Raw genomic sequence first — 18,216 nt, forward strand, 5'->3', positions numbered from 1 at the left:
CCTAATCTGAAAAGTTACCATATTAAAATAGCATTTTCCTGAGCAACAGATCCACTCCCAGCATATTTTCAGAGACACAATTATTTTAGCAACAAAAATGCATTTGCACTACTTTTTTAAAAAAACTCCTGTTAACAATGCAGAAGCAGCACAGTTCTGAAAGAGTGAGCTAAATCCTATTCAAGTGCTCACATCATCAACATCAGAATTAACTAAGTTCCGAACTACATGGACATATTCTGATTCCCATCACATGTGTGCAATTGGAAACAAATGAGTTCTACAGGAGTAACAGAGAGCTGAATCTGAAAACATTTGAATTGCACAGATGAAAATAGGAGCAGAATATGGTTTTCAAAATCTTTATTACTTTATATCACTGGTGACAATGCATGAGTCAGAAAGAAGCCTGCTTGATTTTTAACTCCCATCTTGAATTTGAGATGCTGGCAGTAATTAAAGCCATCTTTTTGTTCATACTAAACAAATGTGATCTGGAATCACCGAGACATTATAAACATGGAAGCCCACAATGCCATATTTACAGAGTCACTTTGCAAAGTAGATTATTTCAAGGGAGCCTCATGAATTGTATAAGTGGCCAGCTAAATATTAACAATTCTTTTTGGCAACTAGCAAACTAAACAAAACTAACTCAGATCTTTCTCTCCATTTGTCCACATCCTCAACATTATGTTTATATATTACAAATAATCTTTTTTTTTTTTTTTTAAACACAGCTGTTTGAAACAGTCCCCCCTTTCAGATGTTAAAGTAGTTATTTCAGGAGTTACCCCAAAGTCTGAACTCAAAAGACATTTGACACTCCCAGAGCTTTCTCTCTGTATGGACAGTGAATCCATATACATATTCTACCTATGTTCTTTTATTCAGAAGTCATATTAATAGTAAAGTTCACATTACCTTATCACTAGACCTCACCCTTTTGCCTGCTATGCCACAAAACCTAGCAATGTTATACATATGTTTGCATCTTTCCCGGGCCACAGATTTTAAGTTTTTAAAGATACAATTAGGTATTTTAATGGAGTCTCTAGGATTTTTAAAAAATCTTTCTAATCCTTTATCTCATGATACCTAAAAACAATTTTCCATCCCAATTTTGCCCTCTTCTGTTGGGCAATTCGTGACATTTTTCCTGTTTTGAATAGAGCTGATATTAACATGGTTATTATTTTGCTTTCTTTTAAATAATAAATAGGGTTGGCACAAATCAATATTTATTTTATAATCTGACAGATAATTGTTTATTTTTAAGCGTACTTTTTATATTTTTATCAATTTTAAATGTTCACAGCTGTCAGAAATAATGGTGGATCAGACAATAGGGGGTTAGACAATAATTATTCAATGACAGTGGATGTTGAGACTTATAACTTTATAACTGTTAAAACACTAGCTGTCAACTCACATCAAAATATACGAACTGAATACCCTTAAATCAACTTTAAAAAGTTGTCAAGCAGCATTTTTCTTACTTTGCCTATCTGTAAATTTCAATTATTATCAATGGAAATATTTTTCACAGGTGTCTGTCCAGTGAAATCCATATTTATCAACATTTCCAGGCAAAAATCTAATCCTTTCAAGCCTCCTACCAAAACATCAACAGCCCTAAGCAATGCTGAATGGCGTTGATTACTTAGGAGCTAATGCAAAGCCAGCAGAAGGACTACAGTTCACCATTTTTGTGAGCCCCACCAAAAGCGGTTTACAGATGATATAAAAATGGAAAAATAGACTAGTAGATGGTTCTAATAATAAGATATTTAAGTGCCTGGATGTGTGGGGGCAGGAGTTTCAACTATAAAAATATCTGTATAAAGAGTTTCTAACTCTTGGCAGTGTCCCTTTAAGTACCTAATGGGCCTGAGACTGATTTCCCCAGAGAAAGAGAACTCCCGAGCCCTTTTATTACTGCGCAAGGCTCAGGTGCTGCTACAGCTCCCGAGTCCCGACTTTCCCTGGGAAAAGGAAGCAACATCAAGCGTAGAGACAGGCTGGGACGCCCAACTCCTGAGGCGTGCAGGCAGGGTGAGGTGCCCCCAGGTGAGGGCGATCCGCTTGCTACGGGCGGTGCGCGGGAGTCGGTCCAGAAGCGCCACCCGGTTCTTAAGGAGGGACCCTGTTTTGTAACCCGAAAAGCAACGATCACTCCCGGGAGGAGAAGAGGGTTTCCTAGGTCAATCAGCCCGGCCCCGCTAACGGAGCTGGGCTCCCGGGACAGAGGGAATAGCTGGTATGTGTGGCCGACACGGGAGCAGAGGGCGTGGGAGGGCGGCTCGACCCTACAGCGACACCTGGCCCCGGGCTGCGTCCGCCAGCCACGCTGCGATCACAGCAGCCGCCTAACACGTGCTGCCTCGCTTGCTGACCCCAGCCTATCCTCCTCGACCTCCGGCCGCGCCCCCAGACCGCGTGGGCCCAAGGACGGGGCTCCGCAGGGCAGCGATGCGCCGGCGTAGGGAGGATTCACTAGCCCCGGGAGGCCTCCCCCGGTCCCTAGCCCGGGCCAGAGGGGTCGGTGTTGTACCCCAGCCGGGTGTGTCTCCTCCCTGCCGTGCGCGATGGGAGGGACGGCTGCTGGGGCTGCTCCACGCCTGGCGACGGCGGCTCCGGCCCGGCTCCCCTTCAGCGCGGAGGCGCCAGAGCTGGTGCTGTCACATGATGCGGTTCCTGGAAAGTTCCTGGAAAGCAGCCTGTGCAGTCACCAGCTCGGAGAGGCGGGGGGCGCCCTGGGCTAAATACGTGCACGCGTCTCCGTGCTGCCGGGGGGTGGCCCGCTGTCCCGGCGGCTCGAGCCCGCTCCCCTAGCAGAGGCCTGGGCGGTGCGGGCGAGAGGGGCTCCCCGTCTGCCTCCCGCTTCCGCGCGCGGCTCGCCCAGCGAATAAGAGCAACCTGCTCGCCCCCCACCGGCCCCCACGGGCAGGGCTCCGGGGACCGACCCCCACCTGGCTTCTCCTTGTCTCCAAGTCCCCCGCCCGGCTACTGACCCAGGGACGCTGGTGAGGCGAAGGTAAGAGCTGGGCTCGGTTCCCCAGGCGCCTTCCTCTGCGGCCGCCCGGCTCCGGCCGCGCCAGGCGGCTTGTTGGCGGGGCCGCGTGTTCCTCGACAGCAGCAACAGCGGCGGTGCCCTGGCTGGAGCGAGGCGGCCCCTCCGCTCCTTCCCCGCGCGGGCACGTTGGGGACTCGCCCCTCAGCTGGAGCTGCGCCCCCGGGGCTGCTAGCCAAGTCCGCCGCTCCGGGCGAGGCGAATCTCCGCGCCGAGCGGGGGGCTGCCCCGTCCGCTTGCGGGCGGCTCCTTCCCGTACTGGGCGCGGGGAGAGGTCGCTCCGCCCGCCCGGCACCCGCGAGGTGGGCGCTGTGCTGGGTGCGGGGAAGCGCGGGCTGGGGCTCGGCGGTAAATCTCGCTCTTCTCTCGGCTTGCAGGCTGCGGCGGGCGAGGACGGCCCGGCGCCCCGGGCAAGGAGCTGGGGCCATGTCCGAGCGGCGCTGAGAACCGGGCGCCGCGGGGCTGGAGCGGAGCCCCCCGTCCTTCCCGGGCTGTGACCGGCGGGTGACTTCTGCCTCCCCCCAAATGACCCTGCGCTCTTCCGAGTCCTCGGATGGCGCGGAGCGGGCCGGGACCGAGTGGCGGGGTCCCGGGGCTGAGGTGACCGAGAGGGTGGCGGCGGAGCGCCTGGTCGCGGCCATGGAGGAGCTGAGGCGGGCAGGTAAGCGAGCGGGTTGGGGGACAGGCGCTTTTCCCGGGGGATCGGCCGGGCACATGCACCGCGCATCTCGCGGCTGGGCCGGGCTAGCGCCGGGCCTAGCCCCGGGGCACTTGTCTGCTGCTTGGGGAGGCGGAGATGTTGGCCGCCTCGGCGTGGAGGTGCCTCAACCTAGCGCTGCCCGTTGCGGAGCCGGGCTTGCTTCCCCCGGCCCTGGGAGTCTGGCCAGCGGCCGGCCGGTGGGAGCGTCCCGTATATCCCTCAGTGGCAAATAAACTGTCTACTAGCCCAAAGGCTGGGTCACATCCCCATCCCGGCGGGGGTTGGCTCCCCTCCCCTCCGACTCCGCGGGCAGAGGGGCTTCTTCCCACGGCTAGTCCCTGCCCAGCAGCCTCTCCGCTAGGCAGCGGGACGCGGGGGAGCCGCTTTGCCCAGACTCCCTTCCCTCGGGCTGCGGGCGGACACACGATTTGTAGCAATTTCGTGCTAATCCGCTCTCCATTGGATCACCCAGCAATGTGCGCCATGGAACCACATCGCTTTTAACTTTTGCTTTAAAAAAAACTTGTCTTGCTGTGGTGACTGCTTCTCAGAAACCAGCTTAGGGGGCTTTGTTTCCTCTCTATCTTTAGGTAGAGGAAAAGTAAGAGACAAAATCTCAATCCCATACGCAGCAATGAACGGGGGAATAAATCCAATTGTAGATTACTGGGTTTCTATTTTTAAAATAAATTTAAAACTTTTAAAAAATCCTCTAACTTCAAGTCGCCTGTTCCGGAAGGATGGTATCTGGTGGAAAAACTAATCTTACAAATTCTCTGAGAACCATGTTTTTTTTTTTTTTTTATAAAGATAGCTTCACTTTATATATAAAAATTAAGTCTTAATAAAATCATGAAACACTTAAATAGCATTGTTATCCCAGATGGAATTCAGAATTACTGTCTGGGGGAAATAAATTGTTAAAAATAGTATCAAACTTGAATTTCCCAAAGTCCAGAAGAGTTTAGCTTAGCCCTCTTATGTTCCCATACACTTTTAAAAACCTTTTCAGTTATATTTATATCACTCAAATGTGGAAAAGGAAAAATAGCTCATCATACAGCTCTAGAAATTATTGGTTTTTGAAGTGAGGGATACTTGCAGGTCAAGGGACAATCAAAGGCATTACAAAATGCACAATTTTTATCTTCATTAGACTGCCAGAATGGAAGCCTTGTCTCATAACATGGATTTCCTCTTACTTGTACTATCTTATTTCTAACTAATACAAGTATCATTTGACTAATAAGCTAACCAAAATTATTAAAAGTAGAATCATTCTTGACTTCAAGCATTTATGTAGTTTGATATGAAGTTATTTGGAATGTTGTACACAGGATGGTACATGATAGTTGTCAGCAAATTTTGAAATCTAATACTTATTCACACAGGAATACACATGGAAATAGTGACAGGGTCATAGTTTATTGTATGGTATCATCAAGTTAAATATTTAATAGACATTATACAATGCCTGCTTCTTTGCAAGTTATAGTTCTTGCTTTTTCTAGTGATTAAAGGAAATAAGATTCTACAAAAACTTTTTTTTGTGGAGGAAAAAACAACAACAAACCATCTCCCTCTTCTAACAGGGTGGTACTGGGGCAGTATGAATGTTGCTGAAGCCAAAGAGAGATTACAAGATACTCCTGAAGGTACTTTCTTGGTTAGAGACAGCTCCCATTCAGAGTATCTACTGACTATCTCCGTAAAAACATCAGCTGGACCAACCAATCTGCGTATCGAGTATCAAGACGGCAAATTCAGACTGGACTCCATCATATGTGTTAGATCTCGGCTTAAACAATTTGATAGTGTGGTCCATCTGATTGAATACTACGTTCTTACATGCAAGGATAGAAAAACTGGGCCTGAAACTTCATCAAATGGAATAGTGCATCTTTATTTGAACAAACCTCTCTATACTTCAATTCCATCTCTGCAACATCACTGTAGAATAACTATAAACAAATGTACAAATAAGATCTTGGAACTGCCTTTACCAACAAGATTAAAAGAGTACTTGAAAGAGTATCAATACCAGGTATAAATATCTTTTCTAAATATATCTCACGTAGAGTAACTTTGAATGCAACTATTAAGATCAGCCAAAGAACTGAGTATCCAGCTGTACAATTCAGCATGGAATTTATCATCAAAATAGGGTCAGTCTATTGGAGGGAAGGGGAGGTTTGGATTTAAAATGCCTCCAAATAAGGTTCTGCGCAGAGCCTTCCCAAGTCATATTTTTGATGGGAGTGGAGGGGGTGAGGCTGCAGTCTCTTTAACAAGGTATGTTGGGATCCTTGGGATCCTGTCCAAGATGTACAGTGTTATGTTTGAAGAAAATGGTGTAGAGCACTGTAATGGCCACCAAGTAATATCTGAAGTGGTGATCCACAGGCAGTGGGAGAGACTGCAGCTTTAGATGGGAAAGGTCATAGAATAAGTAAATGGCCTCAGTTGTCTGATTCCGAGGCTAGTTAGGTGCTGATGCTGGTATGCTTTTGCAATGTTAAGTGGCTTGTGCTTGTGATTCTCTGGCCAAACTTATGCAACTAATCAACCAAGCCAAAAAGCTATCAACCTCCGGTTTTAGTCTGTACTGAACCATAATCCTGTGGGGTTTTTAGCTCTTGTTTTTTTTTGCAGACACAAGAGTACTGCAGTAATCAAATTAAAAACCTTTTGGAAATAAGCTTTTAAAACTGGATTTAAGGGGAAACACTTCATTATCTTTCAGGGGACCCCAGTGTGTCACTGATGTATCAGATTGGTATACCAGCATCTTTGTTGATGTGTTAACATCTTCCCTCCTTACTATTTAGCCTCTTTTGGATGAGGCCATAGACTCTACACTGCAGCTGTGCAGTTGCTCAGTTTCAATATCTAAGCATGAATATCAGCAGTTATGGCTGCCTTCTACAATGTAGAAGACCTTTTTCAATTTGTTTCCTAGAATTATAGGAAAGTTTGTTTATACACTACTGTAGCTATCAGATTTCAGACTGTATTCAATAAAGTGAACCTAACTGCACAGGTTGTATTTCCTTCTAATTTGTGTTGAAACTTGCTACTTTCTGATAGTAATGTTTCCTGTGAACCTCAGTTCTCCCGCGCCCCCCAACAATATGCAAGTGAGTGCACAAATATCAGATGGTTGGATTATTCATATTAGTGGAGTAGAGACACTTTGATGAACTTCTGTAACTGAAATGGTGGTAGAGGAAAATAGCAAAGATGATACTTGTATTGCAGTAGCTCCCAGAAGCTGCAAATGGGATGAAGACCCTACTCTGAGAGAGAGAGAGAGAGAGAGAGAGAGAGACACACACACCCTCTCTCCCCCCCCCCCCCCCCCAACAGAGCAGGGTCATAGAGATATGTGGTTACATAGGGGAACTAGTCCACAGTTTGTTGCTCAGTCATCACTTTTATAAACAGGCAAAGGTTTAAGACTATCTTAATGTCTGCTTTTTCATATAGAACAGAACTTGAACAAGGACTGCCAAGACTCACTATAACCTAAACCTGCCCAGGTTGAAATGCAAAACAAACTGGGGCAAAACTCTTTTATGCTACTGTCCAGAACCAATAACCACTAATCTAAAGAGACTTTAGTCTATATGACAAGAATCCCCCAACTCAGGCTCCAAGGCTCACTTGAAGTTTTTTAATTTTATTTGATTTCCTAGAAGTGTGCAAGAGTAGAGCGCTCTGATCCCCTCATGCCTTCTTGGTCTAACCACTGGTCTGTTTTCTGGGGAACCCTAATTCTGGAGTACCTTGGGACCAAGGGCTGATATATGTATGACATGCTGGATCTGGAGATTGCTGCAAGGCTCTGTCCCCCGTAGCAAGCCAGAACATCTGGCAGTAGCTACCAAAGCACAGTACCCCTCTATTCTGCTACTTGTTGCACCTATATTTTCAGTGTTTGCAGATTCACTGGTATCAAAAACACATGACTGCACTACAGTTGTTGGCTGGAAATTTCCAGCCAGGTAGGGGATGGTTGAGCTCATGGGAGACTATCTTTTAGCCCCAGTTACTTTTAGTGTTTCTGTCGTCTCCTGTCTCCTTTTCTTCCTCCCCCACACCCCCAATCCACTGAGATGTGCTACTACTGCCAACAGCAAGCTCTTATACTTGCTGATAAATAACTGCTGGGTTTTTTTTTGGTTGGTTGATGGGTTTTTTTTGGGGGGGGGGGGCAAATGTGTTGTTTAATGGTCATTTGACTTCAGGGATGTCACAGGGTAGAAGGGAGGTATTGTACTAAGTTGAGGGAGAGACTACACACTCCTAAAGATAGTTCTTACCTCTTAAAGAATCTACCATGTGTTAGAAAAGTGGATCAAACAAATTAGAGTTGTTTTGGGGAGCAGGATTGTTAGGAAGCAACAGTAAGTTATTGACTTAGTACAATGAATGTGAGTCATGGCTTGCCAGTGACAATGAGTCAGCAGGTGTCTTGGAGGTCTCCCAGCGTAGCTAGATGTCTTCTTGTTAAAAACCATTAGAAACCACCTTGATGAGTGAGCTAGCCAGTCCACACAAAGGAAGTGGGTGTGAGAATGCCTATTATCTTGATCTGAAGGCCATGAAAATCACCTCTTCATGCTGTCCAATATTGTCTGATTGTTTACCCTCTGTCTGTATCCATCTGTTGTCTCTTATATTGTATGGTCGTTGGAGCAGGGACTGTTGTCTTGTTCTTTGTTTGTACAGCACCTAGCACGATGGGGTCCTGGGCTGTGACTAGGATTCCTAGGTACTATAATACTAATAGTGCAGGTGGAAAGTGAGTTTAAAGATGTGGGGGAGGGGGTGAAATAACTGAAATCCATATATGTCGTTGCCTATAAGACTGAACTTTAGGAAAACCAAGCATATGGTAAAAACATGTGGCTGTTGGGCTCTCAGCAGGACCAGAGGGCAAGGACTTCAGCATAATAGTCTACATATTTCCAAGGAGAGCTTTAGAGAGCAATAAGGTACACAAAGAAACTATCAGACTTGTAGTGTCTGACTTCAGTGATAAACTGTGTGGCTCTTTGTTGCAGTCAAAAATCTAAAAGAAACCCCTATTTAAAAAGGAGAGGCCCTCCCTCCCTTCCCCCCCTTCCCTGTCCCCCCCCCCACACACACACACACTTGGGACCAACCAAAAATAAATAAATAAAGTTGGAAAATGCTCCAGAAGCTGAATGCTACATTAAGAAAAAAAATTACAATACAAGAACAAAAGCTGTGTAGTTGTAGAGCCCTGAAAATCTGCAGATATCTACTTTATATCCACAGACCATGTTCGCGGATTGGATGCAGATACAAAATTTGTATCTGTGCAGGGCTCTGGGTAGTTGGGGATGAGAAACAAGCAGAGATTTTATTAGAAAAGATTGGGATGGATATTATGCAGGAAGTTTTCAGTGTTGACTCTGATACAGAGTTAAAATAAGAAAACAACCAAACTAAATGTGTGCCTCTAGATTTCTTTCACTGGCATGGCTTACGTAAATGAGTATTTTGTTTTGGATCAAATTGGCTTTAGGCATTAGATAATTGAGGTTTAAATTCTGCCTGCTGCAGAAAAATGAATGTCTGAAATTGCTTCATATAGGACCAGTCCAAAGTCCATAGAAAAATTCCTATTAACTTCAATAGGCTTTAGATCAGGCTCTATAATCTTCGTGTGAGAAACAGTTGCATGGTATATTGCTTTGTCAGAACCACTGTAAGATAACTTTTTAAATGTGGTTGTATTTGTTAAAATTAAATATACATGTTCAGGCCCCAGTCCTACAATCAGATGGAGTCAGTCTTTCATTGAGTTCAGGTCTTGGATTTGGTCCATATTTCAGGGTGGGCTTTTCTGTTAACCTGCAGTACTGTATATCACTCATTGCTGAAAATTTTCCACGTAATATCTGAATCTCCACAAAACCTCTGCTCATTTCTCATCCCATAATACATAGCACACAAGTTCCACATGTATCGATCTAACTGTGGGACTGTAGCCATAACTAATGATATAATGGGACAACTTTCCTTCTCCTCCCCAGCAAAGATGGACATAATTAAAATACCATCTTTAGTAAGGAAAAAGTCATAGATCATTATTTCTGTGATTTTTTTGTTGTTGTTTTGTTTATGGAATTCCTTGTTGTTTCACTTTCTTATATGAAAAGCAGTTTTATACAGGACTTAGCCTGTACAAGATACAGTCTGTGTGTGCTTATATGTAAGGATTGTAAAGGTTTGTATTGTTAATTATTACATTTGTGTTAATTTTTTTAAACTCAGTTATACTTTAACATCTGCCATGAATTTAAGCTACGTGGTGGTGATGTCTTAATATGGGTATGCTTTGATGGGGGAGAGATTGAAAATAAGAAACCAAGCATTATATGTGACTACATTACACAAGCAGTAGTAACAGAATGCCTATCTGTAGGGAAATTAGTTGAAGTACTTCAGAGGGACATTATCTGTAAAGAAAATTACTTGGATTAAGATCAGTGTTTTGAAGACATTAATCTGTTCTTTCTCTTTGCTCCCTGATTGTCTCTGACAACATAATCAATCCACAGCAGCGTCAAAGAAAAAAAATTAGTTTCACTACAACCAGGGAATAAATAGAGTAGTAGAAAATTGGAGGAATTTTTGTTTTAAAATGGGTTTGGGGAAGAAATATAGAAAATGACAAGTCTCTGAATAGACTGCTTTGCAAAACTTTCCATGAATCATTAATGACCTCTTAAAACGTACCCTGAAAGTTTTACATTTTTAAAAGGCTAACATATTGATTTGGCCATTTCAAAATTGGGATAAGAAATATAAGCTTACCAAAATAAGGTACTTAATTTCTTCCTTTAAATAACAAAACCAGCTTTCTAATCTTCCCCTGTATTTAAAATACCAGGCAACTAGTTCTATGTTTGATATGTTCTAATTTTGTAAATAAAATAGAGCTGAAACTTTATTTCAAACCCAACCTGACTCTTAATTTTCTTTCCCTTATTGGTCAAAGTCAGACGTTTAGGATTTGTATATATGGTTCAATATGTCTAATTAACACACTATTAAAATAGTTGCTTTTCATTTTAAACATTGAGATTTTTCAATATTTCATCCAGGTACTTTTAAAATTCAACTTGTAGATTCACTGCATAAAGAACATGAACATAATGTATTTGTAAATTTCATTTTTATGTACTTTAAACAATGAACTAAACATTGCTTAGGTGGAAAATATGTATTAAACTTTGCAAATACCTGTTGCAAATGTTTATTGCCATGCATTCCAGGGATTTCTTCCTGTAAGGAATACGCTATATGCACATTTGAAGGTTGTTCTGCTCTTAGAGCTACACTATCTTTTTTTGGCCAGAGATTAACCATACTAGATTAAATATAATTAAGAAAAATTACTTCCACTACTGTTCATCAAGAGTTACATTTTGTAGAAATTATTTTAAATTTAGATATTATATGAACATTTCAAGCTTTATTCATGGCTTCCAAGGCCAAAAGTGACCGCTGTGATCATCTAGTCTGACTTCCTGTATAACACCAGCTATAGAATTTCCCTAGAGCAGGGGTCGGCAACCTTTCAGAAGTGGTGTGCCGAGTTTTCATTTATTCACTCTAATTTAAGGTTTCGCGTGCCAGTAATATATTTTAACGTTTTTAGAAGGTCTTTCTATAAGTCAATAATATATAACTAAACTATTGTTGTATGTAAAGTAAATAAGGTTTTTAAAATGTTTAAGAAGCTTCATTTAAAATTAAATTTAAAATGCAGAGCCCCCTGGACCGGTGGCCAGGACCCAGGCAGTGTGAGTGCCACTGAAAATCAACTTGGGTGCCGCCTTCGGCACACGTGCCATAGGTTGCCTACCCCTGCCCTAGAGCATATCTTTTAGAGAAACATCCAATCTTGATTTTAAAATGATCAGTGCTGGAGAATCCACCATGACCCTTTGTAACTGTTCCAATTATTAATTACTTGCACTGTTAAAAAGGTATGCATAATTTCCGGTCTGAATTTGTCTTTGTTCAGCTTCTAGCTATTGGAATATACCTTTCTCTGCTAGATTGAAGAGCCCATTATTATATATTTGTTCCCTGTGTTATGTACTAATCAAATCACCCCTTTACCGTCTCTCTGCTAAGCTAAATAGATTGAGCTCCTTAAGTCTATCACTATCAGGCATGTTTCCTAATCCTTTTAATTATTCTTGTGGGCCTTCTCTGAATCCTCTCCAACATCCTTGAATTGTGGACAGCAGAACCAGACAGTATTCTAGCAGCAGTCCAAATACAGAGGTAAAATAACCTCTTTTATACTTACTCAAGATTACTCTGTTTGTGCATCCCAGGATTACATTAGCCCATTTTCTTACACTGGGAGCTCTTGTTCAGCTGACTAGCCATTACAGCCCCCAAATCTTTTTCAGAGTCACTGCTTTCTAGGATACAGTCCCCCATTCTGTAAGCATGACCTATATTCTTTGTTCCTAGATGTATACATTTACATTTAGACATATTAAAATGCATATTGTTTGCTTGCACCCAGTTTACCAAGCATTCAGATCACTTAGTGTCAGTGATTTGTCTTCATTATTTACCACTCCCCCAATTTTTGTGTCTTCTGCAAATTTTTGTTTTCAGCCAAGTCACTAATAAAATGATAATGTACTTAGGGCCAAGAACTGATTCTTGCAGAATTCCTCTAGAAACACACCTGTTCAATGAGGATTCCCCACTTACATTTTGAGACCTATCATCCAGTTTTTAATCCATTTACTGTGTGCCATGTTACTTTTATATCTTTTTTTTAATCAAAATGTCATGCAGTACCGAGTCAAATGCCTTACAGAAGTCTAAATATAGTACATCAACACAACTATCTTTATCAACCAAACTTGTAATCTCAAATAAAATATCTTAAAAATCATCAACTTAGTCTGTCAGGATCTAGTTTCCACAAACCCATGTTGATTGACAGTTATAAAACTTAAACCATCTCCTTATTGTCCTTAACTCTTTTGTCTATAGCTTTCTTCTTATGTCCCTTTGCCTCCCTTATCTATTTTCTACAGTTACTAGTTTGTGATTTATTTTCCTTACTATCCACTTCCCTTTTCTTCCATATTACTATTTTTTTATAAGTGTCTTCCCTTCCCTTCCCTTCTAGCTCAAAGTGGTTTTTTTTAACAGCCATCTTCCTCGATTGTGGCTTTGGGGGCATCTAGTGAAGATTTCTTAAACAATTCCCAATTATTATTTACATTTTCCTGATTTAAATTCTTCCTCACAGCTGATTTTTGGCTCAGAATTGTCTTCAGCTTTGTGAATTCGGTCCTGTTAAAGCAGTGTATGTGTGTATATATTATCATCACTGGTCTGGACTCAAATTGTAGCGGTTACATGCTGCTATTTTTTATGTTTAATCTGAACAAAAAAGTAAGTGTAGTAGGTATCGGTAGCCACTCCAGCTACGCGGAGGGTACTCTCCAAAAAAGACTGTTTATGTGCACAGGGATGGTCCAGGAATTCTCCATGGAGATCTCCAGGAAGCTTTCCTGGAGGTACTCTGCAATCCTTTGCAGAAGGTTTCTGGGAAGGGCTGCCTTATTTCATCCACCAGAGTAGGACACTTTCCCGCACCACTCCAGTATTCACTCTTCTGGCATCATTACAGAACACATTTATTGCAGTATAGGGACCTGGTCTGCATCCAAACGCTTGCAGCATCTGTTACCCCCAGGAGAGTGATATCGCATAGGGGAAATGGGGGAAGTTTTCAATGCTAGCCCTTAAACCGCATATAATTCAACAAGTAATCCGCCCCGTTTGGTGACATCTGGATCACACAACCACGCTTTCCCAAATGTGCCAGGGTTGTGGTTGGAAGGGATCACCGTGTATTGCAAGAAGCATTTGGAAAGAAAAAAAAGGGGGGCTTTCTGTTTGTCTCCCTACCCCCCGCCCCAACCTGGTGCTGCTTTTGTAAAAAAACCAAACTATTTGGGGGGCTTTACAATGGTGCCTCCCCTTAAGCACCATCCAGGTTCCCAGGGAAGAGGGGGCTTTTCTCAAGTTCCAACTTCCAATCCCGAGGATGTCTTCACAAAAGCAGCAGCACAAGACCTCTTACCACCTTACTCATCATGGCTGGAGCAGCAAACCGACTCTTGCAATAGCCAGGAATTGTGATTACCTTGTGGCTTGCAGTGAACTGTATTGAGGGGTGATTTTTTTTTTTTTTTTAATTAAATTTAACCTTGCACCAAAAACTATGTATGCACTGTCAGTGCTACCCTTGTGCTTTGCATTCCTTGCAGCTGAAACCTTTTCCGTCGGTGCATCTTCCACACCGGGACAGAGACTTTCCCAGATTAGAAGGTGGAAAAAGACGACTTGGGAAGACATGTTTAATGAGTTAAGGTGCACCTCCAAGAGTGACAAGATAGAGCTCAGAGCATGGAGGATTACACTGTCCAAGAACCTGGACATGGACAGGGAGGACAGGAGAGTATGCAGGGAACAAGAGCGTGCCACACAGGAAGAGATGCTGTGGATTATGAAGGAACAGACATGTTGAGGTTCAAGAAAGGCAGCTGGATGCTAGAGTCCCTCTGCAGCCTATGCTGAGCCTGCTGCTATAATCGCCCAGTTCTACATCCTCCTCCCTAAAACATCCTATGAGGTGGGGGAGTTCGGTATCCCTTTCACTCCACACCAGGAGAGGGTACAAAGACCAGAAGGTGCCCATTTCCACACCTTTGATTGTTACTGCAGTGCATCTGTAAACCAGCTTTCCTTGTTTCTCCCCCCACAGTGTTAACCTGGGGCAAAAGGGCTGATATTTTACTTTTCTTTGCTGTCTCTGGGTGTTTGTGTACATAATAAAACTCAACAGATTGAGGAGAAAAGGCTCTTTATTCATCCAACACACGGTGGTTGGTGGGGGTGGAGTTTACAGGGGAGAAAATGCAAACAGAGGGGACAGTTTGGTATTCCAAAGCCTCACAGAGCCCCTTGATGTACTCTTCTTATTGCCCTGGTCTCTGGCTGCTCAAAATTGGCTGCCAGGCAATCTGCCTCAACACCCCGCCCCGGTGGAAACTTTTCTCCCTTTGTTTCACAGATATTATGGAGCACACAGCAACAACAGTGGGGATATTGCTTTCACGAGGTCTAACCTAGTAAGCAAACAATGCCAGCAACCTTTTCAACATCCAAAGGCACATTCCACCACCCTTCTGCACTTGCTCAGCCTATGGTTGAAACGGTCCTTACTGCTGTCCAGGCTGCCTGTTTATGGCTTCATGAGCCAAGGAAACAAGGGGTAGGCTGGGTCTCCCAGGATCACGATTGGCATTTCAACATCACCAATGCTTATTTTGCAGTCTGGAAAGAAAGTCCCTGCTTGCAGCTTTCTGAACAGACCTGTGTTCTTAAGATGTGCACGTCATGCACCTTTCCCGACAATCCCACATTGATGTCGGTGAAACGGCCCCTCTGATCCACCACCGCTTGCAACACCATTGAAAAGTATCCTTTTGGGTATACGTACTCTTTGGCAAGGTTGCGTGGTGCCAAGATAGGAATATGCGTTCCGTCTATTGTCCCACTGCAGTTAGGGAACCCCATAGCGGCAAAACAATCCACTGTGTTCTGCACAGAGTCACTACCCTTCTTAGCAGAAGTCTGATGGCCCAGCAAACGTGGATCCCATGTTAGATTTACCTACTCCAAATTGATGCCCCACTGACTGATAGCAGTCTGGCATTGCAAGCTTCAATAGAGTGGTTGCCACTCACTTCTCCACTGTCAGAGCAGCTCTCATTTTAGTATTGCTGTGCTTCAGGGCTAGGGAAAGCTCTTCACACACTTCCTGGAAAGTGGCTTTTTATTTATTTATGTATTTGAAAGTTCTGCAGCCACTGTTCTTCATCCCATAGGTGCATGATGATGCGGTCCCTCCTGTCAGTGCTTGTTTCCCGGGTCCAGAAATGGCGCTCAGCCATGTCAAGTTGATGTGTGACTGGCATCGGCAACTGTGAATTGCTCCTCTCTCTGTCTGCAGAGCTGCTTGTATGGCATCACATTGTTCCATGCAGCAGCTCCTGTATCAGCTGTGTAAATACTGCAGGATAAGGCACGAGGTGTTTGTAATGCTCACAACAACAGTGGTCCATGCTTTTCGTGCTGTGGTGTCCACATGGGTAACCCAGGCTTGCAAAAAAGATTTGGTTTGTTTGCTGTTGCTTTCAGGGAGGGAGTTAAGTGCATCATGGGAGGCTAACGCCATATTCACATAAGCACCTGTGACAATGTTTTGGTCCCATAAGGCATTGCAAGCCCAACCCAAAATTCCACTCAGCTGCATGCACTGTGGGATAGCTATCCACAGTGCAGTGCTCCATGCGTTGATGCAAGCCCTGATAGTGAGGATGCACTCCCCTGACACAATGAGCATAGTGTGACATGCAAGATCTACTTGCTTAAATCGGAGGCTCCATGTCGACTTACATGAAGTCGACTTAACTTTGTAGACATGGCCTCAGGGTTACGAACGCCTCAGGAATGGAGGTTGTTCGTAACTCTGAAATGTTCATAACTGTGAACAAAATGTTATGGTGGTTCTTTCAAAAGCTTACAACTGAACATTGCCTTAATACAGCTTTGAAACTTTACTCTGGAGAAGAAAAATGCTGCCTTCAACCATTTTAATTTAAATGAATCAAGCACCGAAACAGTTTCCTTACTTGTAAATTTTTTTTAAACTTTCCCTTTATTTTTTTTTGGTTGTTTACATTTAACACAACACTGAACTGTATTTGCTCCCCCCTCTTTTGTCTCTGTTGCTGCCTGATTGCATACTTCCAGCTCCAAATGAGGTGTATGGTTGACTGGTCTGTTTGTAACTCTGGTGTTCGTAACTCTGGTGTTCATAACTCTGAGGTTCTAATATACGTTATAAATAGGTACATAAGGAACCAGTCATCCTAAACCCTAGTGTGATCTGGTGGTCTGTAGCAGACACCAACTAGTACCCCATCTTGTGCTTTATCTATAAGGACATTGGTCCATAAGCAATCAAGATCATTTTATTCCGAGTGATCAGTGACTTGGAAACAGATAATACCATTTTTGACAGTGCTACTTCCCCTCCCCCCCCCCCCCCCCCCCAATCCTTCCTAATAGATTATAACCATTGATTTCTAATAATGAGAATCATCCCACTGGGTTTCAGTAATACCAACTAGAGCAAATTTATGCTCATAAATGAGCAATTCCAATTCCTCTTGTTTATTACCCAGGCTCCTAGCATTGGTATATAGGCTATTCAAGAATTTCTTCTCTTCATGCCCTTTGGTTCCTTGATTAATTTTATTCTCAACATCTCAATTTTGTACTGAGCACTTGTCTCTTCCCTCTTTTTACCCTCCTCTTTTATTAGTTTAACACTCATCTGACTACTCTAGCCAGTCTGTCCCTGAGACGATTGATCCCACTTCCACTGAGGGGAAGGCCATCCAAACTGTACAGCCCTCTCTCCACCTAGAGGGTGGATCAGTGTTCCACAAAACCAAAACCTCACAGCCCTATCCCACTTACCTACCCAATGGTTCATTTCTAGAGTTTCTGCCTTCTGCTTGTGGGATAGCAAAGATCTCCAAGAAGATAGTTTGGATGTTCTTCTTCAGCACACTTTCGTGTTCCATAAAATCATCTATCATCTGCGAGATATCTCATGTCATTAGTGCCTATGGAACCATCACCGGGTGGATCCTTTCCTATGAACTTCAGAAACCTATCCAATATTAGAGTGATATTTTGTGTCTTAGCTCCTGGAAGCCAGGACATCTGGCTGTCCTTGTAGAATGTTCTTTTGAATCCCCTGCCAGGCTCATCTATCTTTCTTGAATGGTTGGAGAACTCTTTGTAGACAAATATTTTCTAAGGTTGGGCCAAGCTGCTGTCCACTGTTGTCCTATACACCTCTCCATTCCCATGGACCAGCTGGCTCTTGAAAATTATCTTCCATAATTTCTGTCTTGAAGACCTGGTATTGATTGGAAACTCCTATCTGTGTGGAATTCCTCCTGGTTCTCTCTGGTGACCACAGCCAGCCTATCCTTTTCTGACTTCGGTCATGTAGAATACTGCTGAGAACTCTTGCCTCTGGTTATGAAGTACTAGTCTCCTCTTTCTCTGACTCCTTGGTGGCCAGTTCCTTTCTTCCTTGAACCTGGGATACAGATGTTTCCTAAACCTGGCTGTCTAGAAACTCCTCAGCATCTCTGATTCTCAGTGGCATCTCTGCTTGCCCCTCCAATCCAAGTCTTCTCCAGCAGCATAGGAAGTCCTTTCTGGCTTCAGGCAGGAAAGAAAACATGTCACATCTGTTGCAGGTCACCACCAC

General features: G+C 43.5%; 1 protein-coding gene across 1 annotated transcript; it reads left to right on the top strand.

Moving 5' to 3' along the window:
• Positions 1–3,528: 3,528 nt before the first annotated feature.
• On the top strand, positions 3,529–6,810 carry SOCS2 (suppressor of cytokine signaling 2). Its single transcript, XM_034772743.1, has 2 exons — positions 3,529–3,734; positions 5,366–6,810. Exons 1-2 carry the CDS (start codon positions 3,599–3,601, stop codon positions 5,821–5,823), a joined length of 594 nt encoding a protein of 197 aa, XP_034628634.1. The 5' UTR covers positions 3,529–3,598; the 3' UTR covers positions 5,824–6,810.
• The last annotated feature ends 11,406 nt before the right edge of the window (positions 6,811–18,216 follow it).

Source organism: Trachemys scripta, chromosome 1 (assembly GCF_013100865.1).
Source record: "Trachemys scripta elegans isolate TJP31775 chromosome 1, CAS_Tse_1.0, whole genome shotgun sequence".
NCBI classification, from domain to species: Eukaryota; Metazoa; Chordata; order Testudines; family Emydidae; genus Trachemys; species Trachemys scripta.

Bases quoted from the DNA above. Each gene is read 5' to 3' on its own strand.
- SOCS2 (XM_034772743.1), top strand. From the start codon at position 3,599: ATGACCCTGCGCTCTTCCGAGTCCTCGGATGGCGCGGAGCGGGCCGGG. The intron at 3,735-5,365 runs GTAAGCGAGCGG...CTCTTCTAACAG, and splicing joins GGAGGAGCTGAGGCGGGCAG to GGTGGTACTGGGGCAGTATG.